We start from the raw sequence: 27144 nt of genomic DNA, 5'->3' as shown, positions 1-27144 counted from the left end.
AGGTGCTGCCCTGCTAGACACTGTAGTAAAGTTCCCTGTGGCCATATGAAGTAGCTCTTGTTAAGTAGCAGGGCAGTAAAGCAGAAGCTTGTAAAGGCTTATAAAATAGGAATTCAGCCATTAGACCTGTGACACAGCTTATTCCTGTAGGAAGGTTTAACTCAAGCTCAGTAACAAAGATAGGAAGTTTGATAGGCAGTTTATTTTTTCTTTCTTCAAAAGTGCAGCAGTGAACAGGGTCCTCTGGAAGGGCACTTTCTAAACAGATGTTCAAAACAGCAGAAATATGCTCACAACATGCTACAGCAAAGTATGCTCACATACAGAGAGTCATACAAAGAAAATTCATTTTAACTGAATCACAATAAATGACAGTTGTTTCATTATCTTGAAATACTGTATTCAGTTTGATGAATCAGTCTCAAATTTAACTTGATTGAAAAGGTATTATACCTGCTTTGGGTGTGTTTCCGTGTACATGTCCCTGCTACAGCTTCGTTCCCTAAAATGAAGAAGCCCAGTTTTCTGGGCCCCTGCTGGGTAAGGAGGGGCCTATTCTGGTTGTATTCACTTGTGCTGAAGTGATGATAATGAGTGTTGGTTTGCTTTAGGGTAACATAATGAAGTTGTTAATTGTATTTCTCCCTGTATAGTATCTACTTTACCAGATCCGATCATTAAAAATTCACAGCCCTGCTTTTGATAATAATGATTTTTAAAAAAAGTAAAAAACATGATCACATTTTATCTAAACTCAACTCTGTACCAGTAAGGCCTTTTATTTAAAACTCTGTACATTTAACATGAATGCCTTCGGTACCAGGGTACAGAAACAGCTGTGGTCAAATAGCACACGAAATGGAATATCCAGAAAGACCATTTAATTTTAAAATAACTTAGTTGGGAATTAGATCTGGATAAGACTCAAAGATCCTTCATAGTATTTTTTTAATTATCAAGGATAAGAATTAACACTGTTCATTTGAGGTTGTAAAAATACTCAGAATTAACCGCTTTATGGCAACAGACACAAGTGATAAATTGCTCTAAAAGCAATGGAAGGCAGGCAGCTCTTGGTTCCTGTTCTTCCTTCAACTACATGCTTAACAATTATTAAATCTTTATCAAAGGTGGGAGTGAATCAAATATTTCCCTGAACCACTAAGTAAGGACTGATTAATTTAATTCTGAATTTCAATTTAATACAACATTTACTACACCTCTGCCAGATTTCAGGTATAGTGTGGTTCTCTCACAGTGAGTGCCTTAAGTTACTGAGCCTTGTTACAAAATGCTTTACAGGTATGTGCAGATAGCAAGAGTAATAATTTGGGTAAAACATCTGGTCACTCATACTGAATAATCTGCATCAATTCTGTCAACTTTCATATTACTAATTAGGCAAAAAATAAACATCCAAAAGAAAGTGTCATTGTTAGGGCTTAAAATCACTTGAAGAAAAGATAGTTATGGGTACAGAAATGTAACTCTAATACAAAGTTTTTTTCTATTAAGAATGCACATTACTTGCACTGAAACTTAAGCAGAAACTTGATGTATGACCCAGATTTGATAGGACTGATGAGGGTTCAATGTGCAGCAGTCAATATATTTCACACTAGCCTCCACACAGCTACCAAAATGAAGCTTAAACAAAGAACAAGTCTAAATTGCTAGAATTCTCTAAGCAGAACACTACCTACATGAGCTCAGTGTGCAAAACCCTTGAGAGCATGAAGACAACTTTGGTTTTGTTTCTAGAGACAAAACAGTGTATGAAGGATACTGATGAACAATACTAAAGCTTGAGAAACAAAAACCAGGATAAAGCTACAGTTGTAGTTGAGAAAAAAAAACCACCTGAGTTTTTGAAAGCATGTAGTAAGTAGTCTAAATATCCAAAACCCTCTGCATTTATACAGATGCTTCAGCTGAAAAGTTACCTTTCAAGCTATTTTTTTTCTCTCCAAATATTTGGTCACTTCTGAGAGATTTGAAACAAAAGTTCTATGAAAATCTACCTTGTAGACCACCACCGAAGTTTGCAACTCTAAGCTACATGAAGGAAAACTTCTGTGCCTCAGAATTAAAAGCCAAGTAAGTTCAACTTATTTTATTGTAGCATTCCTTGTATCCAGTTGGTGGATCTGCACACTGGGGTGTGCACTTTCACAGTTTTGAGTCATACTTTGTTGCCTACTTAATGATTAGGTGAAATAATGAAGCTCTCTACTGGGGTTGAGAGATGTGAAGTAACAACACTAAATAGTTTTGCCACAGTTTGTCTGACGAGGGAATGATTACCATGCCTGAAAACACAAGCAACACAAACTTGTCTTGCAGAAGATCCATAATTCAGTGTTTTCAGATGGTGTGTTGCCAGTGAATCTATACAGAAGTTATATGGTAATGCAAGTTTGTGTGCTTTTCAAGATTTAGAAAGATACTCAAGTTTGGGTGCGCATGACAGCTGCATTTCAGGTAAGCCTAATCACAAGGTTGATAAGACATCACGCTTTTGGAGGGAAACCAAGTGACTTCTGACATGCAGACCTTTGGTGTGAAGGCCACTTTTTGCAGGTTCCAAGTAGTTATGTCTCAACCAAAAAGCAACACTCTATGAAGCACTTAAACTGCCTAAAATAGCTCTTAGTCTAATGTCTAGTGAGCAATGATTCTAAGATTTATTTTTAGCTAGTTTGCTTTCAAAATAATTTACCTTCAAGAATCTAATCAACATAAGTTAGACATCTAATTCAAGACATTTGGAGGTTAGAGACAGATCACCTCTACTCTGGTGCCCTGGTTGTTGGATTTTGTTTATTTTAGTATTACTTCTGTTTGTGTATAAAAAAATAGATTTAAGAGTTAGCTCAAAGCACAGGCACACTTACTTGAATACTTGTTAGTCTCAACAGCCTCTTAACTCACTAGGAAGTCAGTCTATCTTAAACCCTAAGAGGTTTTTCAGTAGTACATAGTAACCCAGCCCAGCATTTCAAACCGAAGGAGGCTGAAATTACATTCTTGTTTGTAAGCTACCAACGCTGTCCTACAAAATTCATTGGTCTCATCTAAAGGGGTCTCATTGAAAGAGACTGTTTAGCAGATGGGTTTTAATTCTGCCCAAGACACTTGCTAGTCAGATCCTACACTTTTGACTAATACCCTCCTACTCTCTTTTGGGCTAGTTTGCTATTGTCATTAACAGCTTGGAGCTCAGTTTATACGGAAACCTATAATTAAGCGTAGCTTTTAAGAAGGTCTGTGACACTGAATATGGGTGAGCATTACTGTGCAATAGCACCTGCCTATCTAACCTGACTCAAATACACATTTATTGATTTTTTAGAACAAAATAAACTGTTCAGATTCATAGGCATAGGTTCACCTCTGTGCCTGTGATATGAAAAGGTACTTGAAAGACAAAGGTGGTAATCAACGATCTGAGCAAGACAGATTAGCTGTGTCTAACAATTTACAGTTAGAGTTCAGCTGTAAAATATATATATTGCACAAGGCAACCAGCTAAAGACAAGGGGTTTCCTTCCAAACAGGGTTTGAAAAGCCCATTAAAAGTCTTCCAGCTGTAATCAGCAAAAGTTAACAGAGACAGACCTGCTGCAGTCACTGGAGAAACTGGTCAGTAGGAGCCCATTGGAAGAGGTTCCTACAGGTCTTACAAGAACTGTGCAGAAAACCTCCGAGCCCGTAGGCCGTGATTGCTGAACATGAGCCGTGGGTCAAACCTGTACCTGGAGAGAGGAGCAGAGTCAGTGTGAGCTGCTTGGCCTGCAGTGACCAGCACTTCTGAGAGAGCTTTGTGCCAGAAGAGCTCTGGTACAAGGCTATGTGAGAAGATGCTTTCTCAGCAGTAAGCAGCAGTGACAATTTCTCTCTGTTACAACAGATAAACTACAACAACACCCTACCAAAAAGCTGTCTCCAAAGAAATAAATCCTAGCTACAAGGTACCAGCAGCACAGGGGCATGTATAACATCAAGCATTCAGGAGCTACATTCTAACATAAGGCTCTGCTGTCCAAAATGACAAACTTACATAGCACTTTAAGGACACTGTAAGGACATTTTAAATACTGCTTTAAAAAGCTTTGATATAAATGATTAGTGACTGAGTTTTGAGGCACAAAGTGCTATTTACTTCCAACAGCTAATATATACAGTTCAGGTCCTGTGGGAAATGTTCTTGCTAACAGCATCTCCTGGAACAATCAGAGCTAGTACTTGGAAAATGCCTGCCTAGAGAAACCAGCAGAGCTTTTCCTGATTTGCAGGCAAACCTGAGATCAGTCTCTTGACTACTCAGAACAGCTGAAGTGTACAGCTAAGTCGAGAGTGGCTGACAACATTAAAGTGCTAGTATTCATACCATCGAAGTTATACTTGGTAAGTTAAAATATAGATTAAGCACCAAAATTAGAAGCATCAAGAAAACACCTGTATTAAAGAACAGTATGTATGACAATATATTCCATCACAAATGCCCTCTATAAAAGACTAATTTAAAAAAGACATAGTTATATTTGAAAGTGTTATAATAATGAAGTGGATCTGTTTACCCGGGATCAAAGACACCTGGTGTACGGCACGTTGCTCCTGAGCAGGACTGCAGCATCATTAGTCGATAGTTCATCTTTTCTAGAATTTCTTGATCAATTGTTTTAGCAATGTTATTGATTTGGTGTGGATCTGCAGTCAAGTTATACACTTCCACAAACACCTGCAGAAGAAAGTTCCTGCACTAAGTCCTGAATGCTAATTAACAGTCATATTATTTGAGAAGAATGCTTTATTGGCAGCACATAGTCTCAAACATTATTTTGAACTCCACTGCAGCAGCCCCACACATAAGCTGTGTTCAGCCATGCAGCTAAGTGGTCAAAGACTGGACAGTGTGCAAGCAAAGCAAAGCAAAGTTTTGCAATAGCACAATTTTGTTGGAAAAGTTTGTACTTTCACCTGAAGTACTCACCTGCTACTGCAAATTCTTTTCCAACACACAAATGAAACTTGTTTTATGACTGTAAGATCACAGTAAGAGGCCTTGGCTAAGCTGGCAGTCTTTTCACTAATGGATCTCAAAATATGTAATTTCATGACCATCACATCAACGCTCTGTACTCATCAGCTACTCAGAGCTGTCAGACCCAGACAGGTGTCTTGACAGCACATACAAAATATGCTGAATACAAGTATGCTACAGCCTCAAACAGAAAAAGCTTATTCTGTGTGCATAAGCTGAGGTTTGTCTGGAAGATTTTTAGGGCAGATTTGTTTTTTGGTACATTAAATCTCTAGACACTTCTGTGGGACCAATACTGGTCAAAAGTATCTCAAGAATTTAGCTGTGGTTTTGTCTGTCCTAGAGGAGGAGGCCTGACTGCAGATGATACTGATAAAAACTGGCTGAGTTGTGTCTACCTTTAAAAAAGACTTATCTGGACAGACTTCAGCGTTTTTCTTACAAGGTTCACTGCAAGGTTATAGAAGCCACATTGTTGCACCTTCCCCATGCTGTTGGTTTTATTTTAGCTAGTCCAGCTAAGCATAGTGACCCAAAAATGCCACAGCCATACTTTTGCCTAGTAGAAAAATCCCAGAGTGACATGAAGTGTATTATTGAGTTAACTCTGGAGTCTACTTTTACAAAGAAATCCACAAGCCTTGTTTAACTTGATCATAATTTGTCAGAAAGGGGAAAAACAGAGGGCAGGGTCTGCTGATTGGTATTTTGGTTTCCTGTACAGCTTTTCACACTATCTAACTGCAAAAACATCTTGTAGGATTTCCTCCCCTGGCTTAAGTTGCTCACTGTAGACTACCATAAAACACGTTGTGTGGTGCACATTACTGGGCATACCTGCTGCTTATGCTGTGACTACACAGCTGCTGACAGCACAGTTTGTTAGATCTGTGACCCAACTGCCTCAAACCCCGCATCCCTGCTGGAGCAGCTGTGTGCAAACAAGCATAACTAAAGATCAGTCCTGTAACATGCCACCTGTTGTACATACAGCCTGTGCTCCCCTAGTGAGACCTGAGCAGCCTCTGAAGGGGGAACATTATGTCCCTTATACCCAAAAAACTCAAGATAAGACCTTTCTCACAGTTGTAAATTTACTGCTATTTTTGCCAGACAAACAAGCAAATAATAGATGAGAAATTATTAGCATGGAATTTCAGGTCTTCCCAAGTACAAGAGTTGAACACTGTACCTCTGCTGTGTTATCAGAAAATACTTGTTGTTCAAAAGAGACTGCCACATGGAATTAGGCTGACAGAGAACTGAAATCAGTCCTGCACAGCTCCCTGTGAGGCTACTAGGTGATACCAGAAGGTAATAATCATAGTTTAGGCCTCACTCCCCTCCCACACCCTTTTTTTTTTTCCCCTTCTTCCCAGAAGCCCACAGTTTTGGTCAAACATTCTCACTAGGAGATAAGTACTTCACTGTTTATCCTGCAAGCAATGCCAGTCTGCTTTTCAGAGTACTTCATGGAAACCTTGAGCACTGATAAGAGAGCAGACAGACACACGGCTGTGAACAGCTGACATCTGCTAGTCAGACACAGACTTACCTCCCGGTCATCAAATTCACAGTACTGCAGATCCCAGGAGGCCGACAGTGTCCTCACACAAGCATATGTGTTGTTATAGGAATCTTCACAGACGCAGTCTGGGAAGCAGTGCTGTGAAGCAAGCAGCAAACAAAAACTTCAGGGCAGAAGATGAGCTTTTCCTAGACTCTGTACCAGCTTATCCTAACTGCAGCTAACTGATGAACACCCAGATCTCAATTTAACACAAGCAAATTTGCACTGGGGATTTTAAGCAAAACCTTGCTGTTGTTATTAAACTCATCATGATTAAGTGCATTTTTTTCCAGGAAGTGAAGGTACATACACAGAAGAGAACAGCACAACACACTGCTAAAGACAGCACCAATGGGATGCTTTACTTTAGTAAAATAAAGCAAACCTGCTTTGATTTAGAGAGTAGCTGGTGACTTAAATAAATAAAATAACAGCAAGAATTGTGCAACAAGGTTACTGAAAGTTTAGAAAGAACATTATGTCACTGCCACACACTTGACTTAAGCTCACACCTTCCTGCATCAGTCTCCAGCCCTGAGGCTCCATAGATTCCCACTGAAAGGGTTGTTGTGACCTAAGTAGTCACATACACATGTCAGTTCCACACAGCTGAACATCTCCTTCCACTTGTCAAAGGCTGCAGAGGACCTACAGAGCTGGCTCCTACTTACCAACACACTGGGAGCTTACATTCAGAACCAGGTTAGCCCACACAGCAAACAGGTTTAATTCAGCAGCTATTTCCTAATATTAACAGATCTTACTTACTGTGACTCCAGGTCCTAGGCCAGGACAGGTAGGATCACTGCCATTGTATCCTTCTCCTTGGTACTCCACCAAGAAGTCTGATCTCCATGTGACATTTTTTTCTCCTCTCTACAAGAGGGTAACACAACTTAGTATCTACTGTACCGTGAAACAGAAGAAATTCTCCATGCTTGGAATAACACTAACACTGCCCACTGCTTACCAGGCAGTATCAGTCTTAAATAATTAGCTTTATGTTAGAAGGTCTTGTGTAACTGGAAGACAAGGATTAAACTCCAAAAATATTAGTACACCCTCCTGTGAGGGTTTATCTTCAATTTATAAAGTATCATGCAGTAATACCAAGTAGGAGCCACATGGCCAGATACTACTATCCTACAGACAGGATCCCTGTAACAACTCTGCTTCCCTTTGATTTGTATCACATTACCACAACAGATGGAAAAAGATACCCTTGTAAAAAAAACCCAACCAAACAAAAAAAGAAACAGCTTTAAGAAACAACTAGGTTTTAAGCTGATCTATTTGTAGCTGCATTTTAAAAGACAGCGGAGATGGAAATACTTATAGTCAATATACAGCACCATCACAGGCATATGCAGCAAAACAATGAGTTTCAGATTTGATTCCACCAGAGTTTAAAACAGGTGCTTTTTACCTGCTTCTGTCTAAAGAACAGCTTAAGGTTTGGATACAAGGTTTTAAGAACAAAGCACCATTTTAAGTCTGGATGATCTTTCCAAGCTTACTTTCCAAATAAGCTGCCTTCTATTTAAAGACTAAACTTAATTAAAACTAAACAGATCAACTGCAAGCAGCTTTATTTAAATAGGCTTCTGCTCACCTATTAGAAAGGTCAAGTTTACTTTACAAAACCACATACATTCTTCTAGAGCTTGGCAGGAAACACCAGTTCTACTGAAAATGGAGTCAAACCAAAGATTTAATAAGAAGAGTCTGCTTTTCTCCTATTCCTATGCTGAGAAATGCTAAGGAAAAGGGGAAGGAGAATTCAAGGTGGAAACAACATACGGGCTTCAAACCAGGAATTATTACAAATGTGAGAACTAGCCAAAGGACAACACAACTTTCTATTATAAAATGACCACGAAGCTGGTAGTGCTTATGAAAATATATCTGCATTTAAACAGCATGCCTACTTTTTACACTCAGCTATGAGCATCCCATGTGAAAACAACATCAAAGGAAGATTCTGGATTATGAGTCAACCTAATCTATCAAAGGAAGTAACACTGACTTTGAAGAATTACCCCTGCAAGAATCATCGGTTACTATCCCTGTCCCTACTTACCAACAGCGGCAACAGTGACATCCCATCCATCTGGGTCTTATTCAAGTCATATCCCGCAATATCCAGAATAGTGGGACCCAAATCAATGTTTGCAACAAGCATCTGCAGGGTGAGAAGAACTTAACTTCAGAAGTTCAGAACCTATCTTAAATACTCATAATTTTAGGTGCATCTAAACACTACCTAATTTCATCTTTATGGGCTAATGGACCCTGTAATATTGAAAAGCAATGGTAGGGAACTTGGAAAGTGAGTTCAAAATTCATTTGCTTTTGTGGCCTGCAATGGCCTAATTTGATTCAAGCAAGAACAGACAGCTTTTTATAATGAGGCCTTTGTACTTTCTACCACTCTGTGTATTTAATTTCATTGATACATATATATGCAGGGCAATAAATTAGTAGCTAAAGTGGTAACTGTGAAACAACATTAAAAATAAAACTGTACTGGGATTTCACTTCTTCCTTACCTTGTTTATCTGATTTGGTTTTATCCCTGGTCCTCGAACTAGCAATGGAACTTTGATATCAAACTCATAGAGCTGCCGTTTGTCTATTGGCAGAGAAAACTGGCCTAAACAATAGAAGATAGAAAAAGTTAAATGGCTTCTGTTTTACATTATAAGCCTTGTGTTACCATAGAGTGGTTTGGGTTGGAAGGGACCTTACAAAGATCATCCAGTTCCACCCCTTCTGCTATGGGCACATAATTGCAACCAGTAAATTTTTAAAGGAGAGAGGTTCTGGACCTGAACTACACGGACACATTGGAGGACAGAAGAGATAACTTCAAAGTATAAGCCATATCTTAAAAAGTTTAACAGCTTACATACTGCACTTTAAGTTCTTTTAGTTGTACAACATGATACAGACAGGTCTTTGATAGATTTTTACTGGTTAACCCTCTTATACCAACTCTTCCTATAGAAGATAGAGACCCTTCCTTCATTTCTGTCCTAATTTTATGTATACCAGGATACACTGGTGGAGATTAATGCTAAAAACCACAACCAAACCAAAAAAACCAATAAAATTTCCAAACAACCCACACTGCAACTCCAGATTGTTCAGCAATTCAAACCAGTACTTCTCATATCTATAGTTTTCCACTGCTGCTGTTCCCATTTTCTGGGGTGATCATGAGGGTGAAAGGTTATGCAATTCCTGGATCTTTTACAAATAAGCAGTAAGCAGTGAAAATTTTACCAGTGTGGAAGCCATTGTCTGATGTGTAAAAGATGTACGTGTTGTCTAACTCTCCATTCGCTTCTAATTTCTTCACTAGTTTCTCTATCAGGTCATCTACAGACAGCAGAGTTTGCCACCTATACAGAAACAAAGTACTTCACATTAGAGTGTGAAAAATTTGCAATAACCCTGACTGCAAGTAGGGCATTTATAGCCCCTCCAGTCAACAGTATATGCACTGTAAATGAATTATTTTGCTTACAAATTCTGAAAACAAACTTCATAGACTACTACACCAGATTTTTAAGGCAGCAATTAAAGATAGAAATAGACTTTGTCCTCAGTTCTTGTTGATTTTATTCTGTAGTGTCTGCAAAAGACATCAAAATGCTGATTACTTCTTATCTGGAAACACCGAAGACCAACTCTGAAGCAACACGGTGACAAAGAGTCTGTTATCTCCTGCAAGGTCACTTATTAGTTCTTTATACATAGTTTTATATTAAAATGCATGACTTTAGTTGTCTTTATGGGATCCTTTCTGCTTAAAAACTGTACCAGCTGTTTTGTATTACTCATGTAATGTCAGGGTCCATTATTTCAGTTCTTTTCTTTGTCATGGGGTTTGCTGTTGAGAAAAGTGACTGCTTCCACTAGCCTCCACAGACTAGATTAATGCTCAACTAACTACAGCTATTCAATTCTTGGGTTCTGTTGTCTCTTGGCTTAACTTAAGATCTTGTTGTGTAATTTTACCTTCATGTTTTAGAAAACAAGAGCCTGAAAAATCTTGGGTTTCCATCTCCAAAGTGACAAGATAATGCCTCGTAACTGCTCAAAATGAAGTTCAATACTTCAGGTAATGTTTGTTTCAAGACTTTTTAAAGAAAATACATCTGCAGTATAAACAAATACCCTTGCTTTCTATTAAAAAAAAGGGAACAAGTCATGTGTACACATTATTTCCCACATCCCCTTTATAAAAAGGAATCAAGCACCTCCTCTGGCCAGTCAGGTATTCCCACGTACAGACAGAGCCAAGATTAATAAATCTGATTAGCTGGCAGACAGATCAGCCATGTTTGATATGCATCACGTAAGAATCTAGAATTAAGTGCAGGAGAAGGTAAGGCCATTTTTTAATGAAAACCTGTTGTGCACTGAAAGAAAAGCAATAGAGAGACAAAGTGCAATTGGTCTTTTTTGTGACAAATAATGGCAGCATTTGTGAATACAATATTTCTGAAGCCAATGACAAGTCTATTTGCAAAATGTAAACGAAGTCAGAAGGTCTTCTGAGACAAGTGCCAGAGAACTATTAGAGGTAATGTGACATTCATTGTCAGACTTACTACAACTTCTTAAAAAACTCCACACATTACAAATTAAGCAACAAAAAAGTTCTTACCGCTTTCTGTAAGCATCATCAAGAAACTGTATTGAAGAGTTGGTCATTGGAGTCTTTGCTTGTCGAATTAACCAGTGCTTGTTCTAAAGAAAAAAAACCAACAAAGATTAGTGTACAAGAGAAGTATGACGTTTTGAACCTTTCTTAGAGCAATTACAAAAATGATTCCTGTGAAAAAGTCAGGCAAGGCTATCAAACTGACCTGACTCCGATTTTCCCTGTTGGTTTATACAAAATCTAAGTTTCAAGAGTAAGATACATTACAGCCCCATTATGCTCAGCCACGAGGAGAAGAAAATAGATGTGGATCTTTTCAAAGCAGTTCAGGGAAGAAAGGATCTAGGGAAAGCTCTCTCAGACTAATGAAAGTGGTAGCCTAAGACAGGTCTGAGGAAAACAATCTGAAGCATTGAGCATCATTGTGAGATTGGACTTGGTTGTCAAAAGTGAGATACTTTTGGGACTAATATTAGTGAGCATCCCAACAGGTAGCAAGGTGGGGAAAGCTCCTGCACCCAAAGCAATTAGAATCACTTAAGTTATAAACAGGTGAGTTCAACTACCTGTAACAGTGTCACTATCAGATTCCTAGCAGTCTAAATCAGGGCTAGAGACTACTGAAGGGAGCAGAACATTAGCATTTTATTTAGATTTTGACTCTGAAACAAGAGCATTTCTTTAGCTGCAGCATCATGGGTTCTTCTAGATGTATCCCCAACTCCCAAAAACAGCCCCTTTCTTTCTTTCCTCACCTACACCCCCAAAGTAATGGAGATGATGTAATTCATATAAAAAGTGATACTCCTACATCAAAGGACTAGTCTGAGCTGGGTCAGCTGCTCTACAAATACATGAGAAGGTCTGTTGTGAACAACCTGAAGGTTAGTATTAGTGGGGATCAGAACAAAGAATAAAGTCATGTCAGTGCAGCTTTATGCTTTTTCATTTAGTAGGTCAGAGATGACCCCACTCATCACCCTCAGCTTGAGCCTGTATTTAGCTGGTCACTCCTCTCTTTAGAGCCTCTTGTTACGCAATTTCCCCCCTGTCACAAGCGAATGACTGAAGGGCTCAGGCTTTAGGGACTCACAACAAAGTGACTCATATCTCCTGCAATTACTCAGTTCCCCTGTTTTCTGCTCTTGACTACTGAAGGAAAGCTTTTTGGCATGAAGACTTAATGCTATGTCCAGTTTAATTCAGTTGTTCAGCTCTTTTACAGTAGCTGTACAACAATTCTCTGGAGAAACACAGTCTATCCGAGCTGAGAGAGGAAAAAGTGAGGAAATATATCACAAATCCTATCTTCAGCTCAGCAGAAGTTCTTCAGAGAGCAAAGGAGCTGGAAATGTCACCTGTGCACCAGCCACCTTTCAAAGGTGGTGTGCTTAGGAGAGGAGCATTGTAAGGCACAACCACATTGGGCAACTCAGGCAAGTAAGTCACCTAGTGCAGCAGAATCCTCCTCTTTGAGTATTTTGTTCTTCCTGCCTTTCTCTGAGGTTTCAAAAACTTCACATAGCACCCAAACACCTTCGTGGATTTCAATAAACTTCACACTAACTCAGAGTTCTCAAATCTGCTTCCCTGTCAAGTCTCTTTCAGCACTTACATACAAAGCAGTCCACCAATCCTGCTGCCTCCCTATGCTCCATTCTTGGAGAAATTTTAGGAGATCGAGACAATATACATATATTGCCAGCAGAATCAGAACACAGCTGTGCTCTGAATTTGCAGGAAAAACAAGACATGCAAGGGAAATACCCAAGATATATCTTAATCAAATTCTCTTTTAGAACAGCTTAGCTAAAACTCATCTGGACTATTAATAACTCTGCTTGGGAATCCAGACAGCTGCTGATCATTTCATACAATTCATAGCTGAGAATCCAAAGCAGAAGTTAAACTCAGACTCTCACCAGTGATGTACACAAGAGCTTAATTCCTATTTTTCATGTGGAGAGTCTGCCTAAATGGTTCCTCTTAGTAGCCCTTGCCCACATCCAGTATAAGGAAGTGAGGTGACATTCATTAAGGAGTCGAGGCTGTACAATCCAAGACTGTCAAGCAAGCATTACAACATCAGTGAGGGTCTCAGCCTACGTACATGTTTACTGCTACTGCAGGAATCATGCCTGCCCTAGAGAACAGTGAAGCTCTAGAAAACACTGAAGTTCCAAGAAGAGTTAGGCTTCAAAACCACAACACTGCCAGCTGCAGAAATGCACATTAGCTGTGTCCAGGAAGGAAGGTAATGTTAGTCTGCTCCTCTAGTAAAACTGCTGTATCCACAGATATTAATTGCCAAACATTAAGTCTAGCATTTTGCTCTGTGTTATACAGTTATATGCAGAGCTTTTACACCACCTAAGGGAACACCACAGTGTATATTTTGCTAGCTGCTGACTTCACTGGTCAAGTTACTTCTAAATCATTATTTTAAAAGCACTCTATTATAGTAATGGAGTCTTAAGACAAAATCTGGAATCCCTTTATGGAAGAAAAAACCTCAGTCTGATTCCCACTCCCTAGTTTGAAATGTAAAAAGGTTGGGTGAAAGTATTTCTTACTGCCTGCAGCCCTTTTCTCCCCTTTCATTCATGTTTGTCTATCATACTGATAAGCACGTGGTCATTTTGCAAGCTACAGTCCTCAGCTAAAAACAAGTTTCATTCTGTACTATAAGAGTCACAGTGACCTGAGGTACGATTGCGCTCCTGATAGGCATTTAGGCAATGTTATCTCAGTCTTAAGATTAGAGGCAAATCTTGAAGTGAAATAATTGAACACTGAACTGAACAGCGGTGGGTTCTATATTTTAAACTACTTGGATCAAAAATACAAAACTTCTGCAAGTTTCCACCAAATTAACTGCTTGTAAAATTCACTTATTGGCAGAGTAAATTGCAGCAGATTAGTCTGAGCTAGACCGTATCTGGCCATATTTGCAGGCAGTGGAAGGTACTGCCCTGTCACAAAGATGTCTCAGTTCATAACACTAGGCCCAGCAATTCTGGTTATAGGTTATTTTAGCAAATAAAAGGTAAGTTCTCAAAGTACTTAGTGACCCTGGGCCCTATGGTTCCTGATTCCAGAGGCCTCTGATTAGTCTGACATGGTTTTCACCTTGGGGCAGCTTTGCCACAAGCTCAAGGAATGGAATGCCCATCCACAAGCAGATGTATGCAGGAAGACAGGGCTCTTGCCATTCTTCACCCAAACCTTTGAGTAGCACACTACCTATGTGTTCCCCTGAAGATACTGAGAGCAATTATAAGAAATTTTTAAGAGCTTCAGAAGAGCCTAGAAATGGAACACAGAATTCACTTTTTATCTTTATCCATCATAATTCCATTGTACTACCATATCACTTCTGCCACTCTGTTGTTTTTCTTTACAAGACATTAGTATGCAAATATCTCAAAGTCACAATGAACTTATCTGACCCTGACAGACCAATTTAACATGATTAAACAACCAGTAGCCGTAGTACTTGTCTATTCTAATCACTGTTTAAACCTAACATGCAAGTCAGGGCCACTGCCTTCTGCTCTCACAAACTAGAATAACCTAGTCAGGTTCTTGCTAGTTAGCTTACCTTGCCATGAATATTAAAATTGCTGTTTCTTGGTGCACTGACATTCTGAAAGCTCTTTGTATACTGTGGAGCAGGTGTCCAAGGGGAGTGCGGTGCTGGGGTTGCGATCATCATAAAGAATGGTTCAAAATTAGATTTGTACTCCAAGAAGTCCAATGACATGTTGGCCTGTGAACAGTGTTGTTGGAGAAGAAAAGTCATGCTTCAAAGGAAACCAGCAAGTATTTGACAAACCCAAACTAGACATTCATAACTTACTTAGAGTTTATTAATACTGTGAACATTTAAACTATTTCAAAAACTTACTGCTTGCTCATCTACAAATGTCTAGAACAGCAGCTCCTGATAACAATAATCCCAAGTACTCATGTTAAACAAATAATTTTTCCCACATCTCCAAAAAACATTCTACTTCAGACCTTTGCATTAATTAGACCTGGAAAGCTCATCAGATGTTTGTGCCTGTTTCAAGCACCAACAAAATCCATCTATACTCTGGTTTCATCAAGTAAAATCAGAGCTTTCTTCAACATAGGCCAAGTCTGAGACTTTCACATGCCATCTCCTGTCTCACAGACCTCAGTTTACAAGCTTCAAATTTCTTCAGAAATAGCAATAGTTCTAAAAAAAAATTAAGCCTCACTGTTTATAGCCTATGCTCATTCTACAGCAAGCTGCAAGATTACAAGGGGTGAAGACAAGGTCTGGCGAAGAGCAGTACCAAAATGGACTCGCTCACACCACTTCACTGCACTTTCATTTTCATTTCAGCCTATACACAATTACAAGTGGCGAGTTCCATTGCACCTCCCCTAGACCAGCCTTTAAGTTAAGGCCTCAAAGGTATTACTTGTAGATGAGCTCTTCAGTATTCAAATTTGCAACATTTTTTTCTTGCCTGATTAGTATACCCCATTTTGGCTATCCTTTTATTTCTCTAGAAAAAGAAAAAATACCAGGAATTCCCTCTTCCTTCTAAATTTAGCATCTAAGCAAGTAGGGCTCAACTTCAGTTACCTGACAGGAGAGTCAAGGAAGGATACGAACCATTCAGAAATTCATAGTGGTAGTCAACTTTGATTGCACTAGGAGCTTAAACTGCAACATGTGAGAACTGCAGTAAAAAGATTCAGGTGTTTGGATTCTTAATACCAGACTCAAGTACCCAGGTGCCCTTAGTCAGGACTAGAAAGCTTGAGGATCACATCAAGCAACACAGGAACTTTGCATAAGCAATCTACTCCTGTGCACTGCCCTGCAAGTGAATTAAACACTGGCTCTGAAATGCTGAATACATGTCTGGTAACTGCAGGAAGAAAGTAGAATGCAACACACTGAAAATCATAATACGCTGCTGTATCAATAGGTAATATACCACAAATAAGCAGTTTATGCAACAATGACCTGTTGGACAAAATGCTTACAAGTTGCTGAAGGATCAAAAAAACCCAGTACAATGCCAGTAATAGAATAGTCTCACTTCTGGCTTATCGATTCCAATCTAGCTTTAGACAACGTAAATCTAAATTTAATCAGACAGCTGTTCAGTACCCTAAGAAACATCAATCAGTGCTGTTGCTAGTGAGCAGCTGTGTTCTAGCACCTAATGGAATGAAACTCCTCAATGAAACACTACAAGACTGCACGAGGAGACATCTCTAGAGAAGAATTTTTGTGAGTGCTGCAGTACCAACCTATACACTGTAACAACACATCAAATTATGACTCCCCCTTGGCAGACGGGGACATTCCCCCTCCCTGCCTCTGCTACTTGCCAAACAGGGCCTTAAGAAAGCTAAAGTAACTCTTCCAACCTTCCTTAAAGTATCTGACATCTTTGTAAACTCTCTTTAGTTTATGCGGATAAAGAGACTAAAACCTCTCCTGGTCAGCTGCACATTGCCCTCACATACTGTAAAGGATTGATTAGTCTTTAATATCTACAAGTTATCAGCCTGCAGGAGTTGGAGACCACAAGATACCAACACATCATAATACCTAAGAAACAAAACATGGTGTGAAGTTTATGGTGCTTCCTACTGAAATCTTGGCCCAGTTAATCTGTTACAGAAGTTGCATATTATAATGAAACATTTCCTTCTGTGAAGTAATTTAAATCTCTGCCTACCCATTCTTCCTGCAGCACAGCAGTCAGTATTAACTCCTCAGTGAGGCTATTGGCTCAGCTGGAATCCCTTTCCTCTCCACAGTTCATAAACATAATCCTGTCATTTCTAAATACACTCAGAATCTTGCTTTGCTGATAAATGCCCACCCACCATCACAACAATACAATCATCCATTTGTGAACATACAAATAATAATACAGCCAAACAAATTATCCCACCCTTCTCCAAGTCCTCAGGATGAAGTATTATGTGGTCATAAGCAGCTTCTGTACACCATGCATTGCAAAATTTCTTACCAGTACATCTGTCAGATAATCTACACTGTAGTTCTCACCATGCCTTCGTGCTTTGCCATTTACTGAGAGAGTATAGTTGTAGTACTTTGAGTTTTTCTCCTATGAAAAAGAAAAGTGACACAGACACTTATGCAAAGTAACATGTACATTGATTACCTGAAATAATCCAAATTAATTGCCTGTGAGCATTTGTCAAATAGGTTATGAGCATTTGCCATAAGGATACTGCAAAAATTCTCAGAAGTGGTCTCCATCAACAAAACTGGTTTTAGTGCTATCTCACACTGCTTTGGCTTTACAAATTGGTATTTTTTCTCCAGGCACTCAGTAGGAGTAGCATTTGTAAAAGCAACAGATCTGACGTACAATAAAGGAAAAAGGGGAAGAAAATTTGCATTAAATTGTTAGACGCTTTTTTCCTGCTCTTTCATGAGCAGCAAGGTTAGAACATGAGTTGGATTACAAAGCAACCAAAATTATGTAGTTAAAAAAAAAAAAAGAATAGTCACATACCAAAGCATACCAAAAACTCCATCCAGGAGGGACATGACCAACTCCCCCTGCATCCTCTGCTCCATACTGAAAAAAGACAGATCATGACTCACAGTTTCAATTATGATGAATCAAAGCCAGACATTATGTTTCATATTTATGTGCTTTATTCAACACTACTCAGAAACCATGTTAAGCCAAATTCAATTTCAGAATGGGGAAAACCACATATATGCATATAAAAAACACATGTAGGGCCTGTTAAAGAAACCAGGGTTCAATAACTAGACAGTAATTGAAAGCTTGGCAATCATCAGTAAAATTCAAATATTATTCCCTGCTCTATTCTGCATGTGAAAATATGCAGAGATCCTCAAGAACATAGTGTGTACATCATCAGGTAATGAGAGGTGATCTAAACATCCATGTGACAAGACACTTGTAGGCTTTGTGATAACAGTTCACAAGATACTAAAGAGAATTCCACATAGACCAACAGCTTCCTTCATCCTCCCCCAACCGGGGTAGGAACTTCAAGTAATGCTAGCCTCTTGCCACCTCACTGCCAAATAATCTACAACAACTGGCCTTTAAGACAGCAAAAAAAGGAAAGTAGCTGCTGAGTCAGTGCCAAACTCAAAACAGAGAGTGCCTTAGAGCAACACAACGGGTTTTCTCAGGGCTGCCCTCTCCCATCTACGTGGCTTGCCCAACTGCAGGCACGAGAGAGTCTGCTGAGTCAAGGGATGCTCAGAGGAAGCCAGCTAAGTTTCCCTTCCCCTTGCTGCCTCAGGAACATCAGCAGACACAAATTCATGCTTGGCTATGAAAACTCACATTCTATTTTCCACACTCCAACATTTTCCATCATGAAATGCAAAGAAAACATGCTGTTAAGAACCCTGTAGTTCATCTAGCTCCAAATCCAATTCCATCACACAAGAGTTACACCTAACGTTAAAGCTTTCAGTGCTGAATTTTACATCTTACTATAAACTACTAGAAACTACAACCTAGTTAAAAAGATGAAAACCCTAAAGCACACATATACAAGTGACTCAATAATAAAGTGTTGGGTAACTGTAGTAAAAGAGCTCTGAAAATATCTGTTCTCCTGATGAATTTGCCTCAGTGGACACTTAACTTTTAAAACAAGCCACAAAAAGAAAAAAAGAAAAAGGCACCAAATACCTCATTTAAATACTTTCCAGCAAAGAACGTTTGATAACCACACATAGCTTTGAGCAGAGCTGGGAAGGTATATGGTTCTTGAATCTTCTGCCATAACTTGCTGCTACAGTTCCCTTCCAGAGTGTTATTGACAACGTGATGATTATGTGGATACTTTCCTGTTAAAATGCTAGCTCGACTGGGACAGCAAAGTGCACTGGGAACATACTGGAAAAACAAAATGAGGAGATTTAAGAGTGGCATAGTAAAACAATTTTACATCAGAATTTATAGTTTTCAAATATCAGCTAACAGGTTGATTAAAATGTTCACCAACAGTAAAACCTACTTCTTTCTGGACACCCAGAATTACGTCCCAAGTATTTTCACTAGCGAAAAACTCCACATGAAGCCAGTTTCAGGTCTCTGCAGCACGTGCCCTTCAACTTCTCACCACCAGACTAGACAGGGTTTTCAGATGGGGCAAGAATCCACTAAAATACTGTTTGATCATTGACTCACTCCATTATTTTAGCCATGGAGATACATTAGAATATGAAAAGACTGAAGTGACTTTTCATTGTGTGTGAAGCTGATGAAAGTTTTGAGCAGCTTCTTTTAATGCTTCTCAGTTTATAACACGAATATTCAGACTACGCAGTTTTACTTTACAGATTAAGGAAGTGCTTTCAGAAAGTGAAACTTTACAGATTTTGAACATTATCTTAAGTTATATTCATTCTGAGACCTAAAAGTAGGTAGCGATTTAATTTTAAAAAGCCTACATCCATATATACAGGCTTCATAAAACTATTACCATCTTTTGAGATCTCAGATGACCTAAGATACAAAATACATAAATGCGCACACCTCAGAAGTTCAGAGCGTTAATGCAAACACTTACTGCATTTACGAAGGTTATTCCCATCTGCGCAATGAGAGCATTAGTCTTCTTAAGGGGGGTCTGAAAGGAAAACACCAAAAATGTATCAGCTAAAAACGTAAGGATGCCAGGCAAAGCAGGGGACTTGAAGCAGGCTGCGTGGAAAAAAGCCCATCACCACAGTCTTTACGCACCACCCCGGCAGGACACTAAGAGTGCCCTTTCCTTCTCGCTAGGGCCTGGCGTGGCCACAGCGATTGCACAAGCCGGCCCAAGCGAGCACAAGTGCGGGGGGTTTCCAGGGGTATCTGCAGCTCTAGAGGCCCTAGCGGCTCCGCAGAGCGACTCATCCCACCCGCGGAAGCCCCACCGTGACGCTCCTTTAGCGGGGCTGCCTGGCCTGAGGCCGCAGTGAGCCCCTGCCCGGCTACGGGCTGGGCCCAGCGCGCCGACCCCCGCGGCCGGAGCGACCCGCGCCCCACACCGCGCCCTCCGGCAGCCAGGTACGCGACCCGGGCGGGCGGCGAGCCCCCCTCTCGCCGCGCTGCCGCCAGCCCCGCGCCCCCCGCCGCAGGGTTACCATGCCGCCCAGGCAGACATCCTGGTCGTCGGTGAGGATAAGCACCACGTTGGGCCTCCGCGCCTGCCGGGCCGCCCGCGCCGGGCTGAGCAGCAGCAGCACGGCCAGCGGCAGCGCCCGGAGCAGCACGGCGGGGGACATGGCGGGGCCGGGCGCGTCGGGGCCGCCACAGGCGCGGAGCGGCCGCGGAGCCGGAGCAGCAGCGCGCGGGCTCGCCCCGCCCCCGGCATATGACCCGGGAGCGCGGGGGGAGGGGCGGAGTCACGTGGTCCGGGCGGCCGCCGCGCCCCGCCCTAGGCCCCGCCCCCGCCCTGGGCTGCGCGTGGAGGCGCTGCCCGGCTGTGACCTCCGCGCTCGGCTCCCGAGGGTGGATAAACATCCGTGGGAGGCGCGTCGAGAGGATGGAGCCAGTTCTTCTCAGCGGTAGAGTGGTCATCTCAACCAAGCAATAGGGCAAGAGGCAACGGACAGAAACTGATGCACAGGAAGTTCCACCTGAACATGAGGAAGAACTTCTTTACTGTGGGTGACCATGCACTGGAACAGGTTGTCCAGAGAGGTTGCGGAGTCTCCCTCGCTGGAGATATTCAAGAACTGTCTGAACGCAGTCCTGTGCGATGTGTTCTGGGATGACCCTGCTTGAGCAGGGAGGTTGGACCACTCAGTCTTACCCATTCTGCGATTCTGTCAATTCGCGACCTGAATTAGTCGCGGCTGTTACGCGTGTGGCCGGGCCTGCCTGCACCGCCATCGGTGCCGCAGCCAGAGCCCAGGCGCGCCCGGCTCTGGCGGCCGTGCGGACCCCGCCATCCGCTCCGGGTTGCAGGTGGTGTCACGGGGACCAGCCGCAACACAGGTACTGAACTGTTGGCAAAAGCGGGCCGCCGCTCCACCGGGGGAGCAGGAGCGGGACGGCCAGCAGGACGGCGGTGACCTCCGCGGCAGCCGCACAGTGCACGGGTACTGCGCCCGGTGTCACCGCCCCGAGGCGGAGCGAGGTCCCCGCCCTCCCCGCCCCTCGGCAGGTGCAGCGCCCCCGCCTCCCCGCCCGCCCCGGCCTCTACCACGGTGCGCGGGGAGGGAGCGGAGCCGGGCGCGGCGCTCCTGTCCGGCTCTCCCGCCCTCTTCCCTTTCCCCTGCCCGCCCCACCCCGGCGTGTGGCCGTGGAACGGGCTGAGCCCGGAATCCGGCGGCGGTGCGGAAGATGGATGCGGGGGAGGCCGGCGCGGGCGGCAGGGCGGGCAGCAGCGCCGACAGCCTGGCCGAGGAGGAGGAGGACGAGGACGAGGCGGGTCCCGGCAGCGGCCGGTCCAGCCGCACCTCGTCGCTGGTGAGCGGGCTGCTCACCGAGCTGTACAGCGCCGCCGAGGCGGCCACCCCCTCGGGCAGCGCCCGCTCCCGCGCCCTCCGGGAGCTGCAGCAGCCGCCGAGCCAGGTCAAGTACCTGCGGCTGAAAGGTACAGCCCGCCCCGCCTGCCTGCCCCTGCCGCCTCTCCGCTGGGGCCGGGAGCTGCCCCTGCCGCCTCGCTTTTCCTCTGTGCCTGCAAGGGAGTCCTTCCCGAAGGTGCCCTCCGTGCCTGCGCGCACGTGTCTATGTGTGTCTATATCCAGGCTTTCTGCATGGCCGTGGCTCCGAGAAACTTCCCACATACTGTTAGCTGAGAGCTCTTCAGACCAGGCCCTCCTGTGCTGTTCCTCCCTCTTTTGTTTCAGGTGCCCTAGGAGCAGAATTAGGGTCGTCTGCTACTAGTTTCTGTGATAGATTGCCCAAGCTCTTGTGTTTCTGCGAGTTTGGTGCTTTTCCTCACTTACAGTAATGAATAAATGTCCAGTTTTTCTTTCTCTTTCTTTCTCTTTCTTTCTCAGTCCTTATTTTCTGAATCTAGAAGACATGCTACACGTACAGTGTCATAAGAGAGAGAGTTGTTTTTCTCAGGTCCTTTTAGTTCTACTGGACAAACTAAACTGGACAACTGTAAAGCTTATTTGGAGCTTGGCATGTCTTCCAGAAAAAAAAAGGGGTGTAATGAAAAATGTAAATGCTGGAGTCAATCAGAATCTAAATGGAATTTTCAAAGAATTCTTATGAAAATTAGGTAGCCTCAACAGTGCATGTTTGTGAAAGACTGAGATGTGCAACTCCAAGTTGAACCAATGAAGAGGAAGAGAGAACAAAGGCCTCTTGTCTCCTGATGTTTAATCACTTTTACTTTTGATGAGGAAAAAAACCCAAGAGGTGACTAAATATGCCTGTTTTTCAGAGCTGTACAAACAGCTATCTGCTTCCGTGTTTGGCTTCTTAATGAGATGATACGCCATCTGATGTTACTAGGATGTAGCTCGAGTTCTTCTGTGTGTCCTTTGGCAACCTGAGACCCAACAGGAAATTTACTTGTACAGAAACACATTTTGTGGTATTTCATTCGTTTTGCTGCCAAGTTACTTGTTTTTACAGGGACAGCTAACTGGCATGAATAGGAAAGAATAAAACTCATCTGACAGCTCTGGTAGTGACTGTATAAGTAGGAATGCAACTTATATTTTTTTTTGCTCTCAAAATCCATAGATCTGGTTTTAAATCACCTTGCCTGTTACAAGTGATTGGGAATTCCATCTGAGCAGCAGGTGCTGAAACAGGGAAGTGTCTATAAAATACAGAATTGTTTTATCAGTGGCTCCCCTCTCCTTGCAGTCATACTTTTCACTAGGCCATGGTTGATGGTCATTTCAGCCTAATTTGTCCTTTTCTTTAGGCTTTCCAGAATTTTTGTAAAAGATTTGCCACATGAGCTGAGCTGTTTACCATCCCACTGATAGTTCCTTTTCCTGGATGCATATGTATTTTTCTCATTATATCAGGTTACTGAAGAAGGGATTTTTTGGGCTGATTTTCTTCCCAGCGTCAGGGGATAGGGGTTGCATTGAAAGTGATAGTTTGAAAACTTAGCTTCAGGGAGCAGGCAGCTGTGTAGATGCTGGTGGCAAGCTGTACCAGGCTGTTACAGGGAGGAGCTGAAGAGGTCAACATGTGATAAGCAAGACCCAGGATTTCACTGGTGGGGTGAGCCTCTGAGAACAGAGCAGAGGACTCAGAAAAAATAATGGACTTAAGACATCTCCCCAACAACTCCCTTTTCTGGACCTGAAGTTCACCTTACGGGGGGACAGCAGGAATATTAGAAGTTAGCTGAGACATTTTATGAACTAAAGGGATCTGGTGGCACTGTGACTGACCAGGGGAGATAACTGAGGCCATGACTGGAGCCATCTAGTTGCATTTTAGTGGAAAGAATTTCCCACTTAGAGGTCATTCTGGAGTTGCATTTGTAGCTTTGCAGGCAGCTTCTTGAACATGTTCCCTCGTCTGTTACAAGTGTATTTCTTGTCTCTGCATAGGCAGTTTCTGGAAGGTACTGTATTTAAAATGTATCCCCTGGTTGCACTATTATCAGTATATTCTGGCTACATCTGTCATGTTCCTAGGAGTTTATAACAGCATAATTGTTAAGATTCATACTCTGTGCAATAAATTGAAGTACTTTTGTTTAAAAGAAAATTAAAGACTTTGGCTCAGATTCTGAAAGTGTTTATAACTGGGAATTACCCCAGTCAATAGAACTTGTCGTTTATAGAGAGCTTGTATATGTAAATGTTTGCAGGGCAAGTGCCTTTGCGTGTCAACTACAATAAGCTGTTTGTGAATGTCTTGGCCTGTACTGAAGTTGTTTTCTCTGCTTGTTGGCAGATGTTGATGAATTAACAACTATAAAACGAGAACTGAATCACAGAATTTCCGTTCAATCAGCAAAGCTGCTCCGTCTTCTGAAGCAGAAAGACAGGCTTGTACAAAAGGTCCAGAAGAACTGCGACATTGTCACAGCTTGTTTACAGGCAGTTTCCCAGAAACGCTGTAAGTACTTTCTGTGTACTAGTGTAAGTAGTTTATTTCATTAAGGTGGGCAGTATTTTAAGCCCTCACACTTAATTTAAAGTCAAGAGGCCAGGCTATGCTATTCCTTAGATATGACTGGCTCCTACTGATGTCAGTGGTACCTGGAAACAGGCAAAGTTTAACTAGCTCAGCTGGGTAAGCTGCTGTAGCCCCAGCTGTTAATTTTTTGTAACTCCTTTCTATCAAGTTGATCCAAGGTGAGGTGTATTAGTAAAAAAAAACCTACTTCCCTCAAAGCCCTTTATCAGCATCAGTGTTTTGGGGGTTTCTGAGAGAGTGCGTGGGAAAGAGAAGAAGTGTTTTGGGGGTTTCTGAGAGAGTGCGTGGGAAAGAGAAGAAATGCTGTTCTTTCATTGTTTAGCCTTTTTTTCCTGCACAGTGAAACCTTTTTATTTGACTTGGCAAAGTTTTCACCTTAAGATAGACTGAAGTGCTTTTTGGTAGTTCTGCTAAAGTAAAACTGCATGTGATGTGATATGTAAGAATAAATAGAAATTATGCCTTTAGAAAAGACGTGAAAATAACCTAATGTTCCATCTTATTTTTTCATTAACATGCAGCGTGACAGGTACAGAAATCTTCAGGTACAGTAAATAAAGCATGGTCTTTTCATAAAAATGTCTGTAGGAGCTTTGAGGTGCATGTAAAGACTTTACTAAAAGAATTTTACTGTAGTGGCATGTGCTGACGTAGTCTAGTTAAGAGCTTGTCTATTAGTGTGAAATTAAATTTTTAAGCATTTAAAAGCGTTCTTTTGTTTTACTTAAACCTGGCATGAAAGTTCTTGGCTGTCATGTACTCTGTAGGCATATTTCTTTTCAAAAACTCTCTTCTTAATGTCAGCTTGAGAACTAAGGCCTCCATGACACTAGTATGCAAGCATATACAGTAGTCTCCTTTTAAATGAGACTACTTGAATTTTCTTCATATTTAGAGGATTTGGCTGTAAACTCTGAATCTTTTTTCCCCCCCATAGTGGTGTCTCTATGTAGAGGTAGAACTGTGGTCTTCAATTAAACTTAAGTTAACATTCAGATGTTTAAGTGCTACCTTTAAGCAATCTATACAGCCCAGTTGCAAACAAATACTGTTTCACAAAAAGGTGGAGATTCTGTCTGACCCTTTTTGAATACTGCTTGACAAATTAACTCCTAGTGGTAATTTCAGTAAGTTCAGAAATTACAGGGCTGATAAATTTGATGTCTTATTTTCTGCTCGAGTGTCTATCATGCTTTAACCTGTTTCTACAGAGAGAAAAAAACGGGTACTGTTTAAAAAACTGCATGCTCAGGACTGTGTTCAGTGTCAGAAAGTTCAGGATCTGTGAGTTTTGCAGCTCACACAGGGAGCCATCCACTCCTCAGTCTTAGACCTATGCTGGCTCTTGGTCTCTGCTGCATGCACAGAGGAGTCCTGCCCCCCTGACAGCTTTGGGAGCCCACATCTGACTTTCTTGTGCTTCAGGACCACTGATAGCCAGCACAGCTCTTGTAGCATTTGAACCCCTGAGTGGGTAGAGTAAATGTAGAGGAACAGTTGCCAGGGACAACTTCATAACTTACTGTGTTTCTCATTATGCTGCTAACCCTTGTCCCTAGTAGATGATGCATGTTTTGCATACAAGTAAGTATTCCCATAGAAAATAAAATTCACTGCAGAGTGAAATGTGTTTTGGTTGGACACATGAATGGTCATGGCTCTGTTAAAGGAATGATAAATTGTTCTGTAGGACATATTATAAAATCATATATCACTGTACAGTACACTGTGCTGTACTTGTAGTTTGTAGGATATATGAATTAACTGTTCCATTTTAGTAATACTTTTTTTACCCAAATTTAAATAAAATACTCCAATGAAGAGAGAAATCACAGTGATGACCTGATGGCAAGCATGGCACATGTTTCTCTTGTGATTTTGACTTATTTGGGGTAAGAAGATATATGTTTGTTCTGGAGAACTATGAACTATTTCAAGTCCATAATAGAAACAAAGTCTGCTTTATACACTTAATTATATCATCTGAGAAAAGCAGAGATCTTTTTCTCGGATGATCTCAGAGATCATCCGAGAAAAAAAAAAAATCAAGGTTTTGCAAAGCTGTCATCTAAAGATTATGCGAAAGACATCTCTTTCTTTCATCTCCCTGTATTTTATATAGTGACAGCTTGCTTTCATTACTAAATATATTTTGATTGATCAAATTGCAAACCAGAAGTTCCTTGAACCACAAATTTTGATTGATGTTAATTAAAACAAACCCAAAAGACAACCAACAAACAACCCAAACCAAAACCATGTATTATCTGTAATTTATTTAGAAGTAAAAGCATCAAGTTTAAGTCAGTCTGGCTGGAAGCAAGCAGGAATGCTTGAATTTGATTCAATATAAAATTACCTGAAGTTACAGAAACAGAAAGTTCATTAATATTCTCTTGTATTTTTAATGAAGAAATAATTTTAGTAGAAAATTTCCCAAATATATAAGTAATTTCTCTGTCATAGCTGTGTTGCTGTGGTGGTGCTATGTACCTATAATAACTTTAAATGGGTCTCATGCTGTGTTCAGAAAGATTCTTTGTATTCTCTCTTCTAATACTTGTTTAGAAACTATGATTAAAGTATTAATCTTCTGTTACTTGAGCATTGTTTCTGTATAGAATTCTCTAAGATAACAATAAACATTTCCTTTCTAGTTTTTCTTTCCCTTTTTCTGGTTTGATTTAATGCAGAGCCAGTAGAGGGAGACAGAATA

The 27144-nt window shown here is 41.4% G+C and overlaps 2 protein-coding genes across 4 annotated transcripts in view; one reads left to right on the top strand and one right to left on the bottom strand.

The window, feature by feature from the left end:
* Positions 1-182: 182 nt before the first annotated feature.
* On the bottom strand, positions 183-20638 carry GNS (glucosamine (N-acetyl)-6-sulfatase). Its single transcript, XM_032107064.1, has 14 exons — positions 20438-20638; positions 19879-19938; positions 18996-19202; positions 17826-17891; positions 17313-17411; positions 14888-15055; positions 11290-11372; positions 9900-10018; positions 9164-9267; positions 8695-8796; positions 7383-7490; positions 6600-6710; positions 4581-4741; positions 183-3755 (listed from the first exon to the last, which is right to left on the bottom strand). The coding sequence occupies exons 1-14, from the start codon at positions 20576-20578 to the stop codon at positions 3680-3682; spliced, it is 1605 nt and encodes a 534-aa protein (XP_031962955.1). The 5' UTR covers positions 20579-20638; the 3' UTR covers positions 183-3679.
* Positions 20639-21176: 538 nt separating this feature from the next.
* The window catches only part of TBC1D30 (TBC1 domain family member 30), a 53209-nt gene continuing 47241 nt past the window's right edge, over positions 21177-27144 (top strand). Inside the window, exons 1-2 of one of the 3 annotated variants that reach the window (XM_032107061.1) lie at positions 21177-21293; positions 24183-24347. Coding sequence is in view for 2 of the 3 variants with exons in the window: in XM_032107057.1 (XP_031962948.1) it covers positions 21642-21894; positions 24183-24347 (418 nt within the window). In the remaining variant the exon portion in view is untranslated. Of the gene's footprint in view, positions 21294-21526; positions 21895-24182; positions 24348-27144 lie in introns of those variants that run through there. The other 2 variants (XM_032107057.1, XM_032107058.1) reach the window with 2 other exon arrangements.

Source organism: Corvus moneduloides, chromosome 4 (genome assembly GCF_009650955.1).
Source record: "Corvus moneduloides isolate bCorMon1 chromosome 4, bCorMon1.pri, whole genome shotgun sequence".
NCBI classification, from domain to species: domain Eukaryota; kingdom Metazoa; phylum Chordata; class Aves; order Passeriformes; family Corvidae; genus Corvus; species Corvus moneduloides.
Note: the sequence above shows the minus strand (reverse complement) of the source record. Positions and strands in the feature narration are given on the sequence as shown.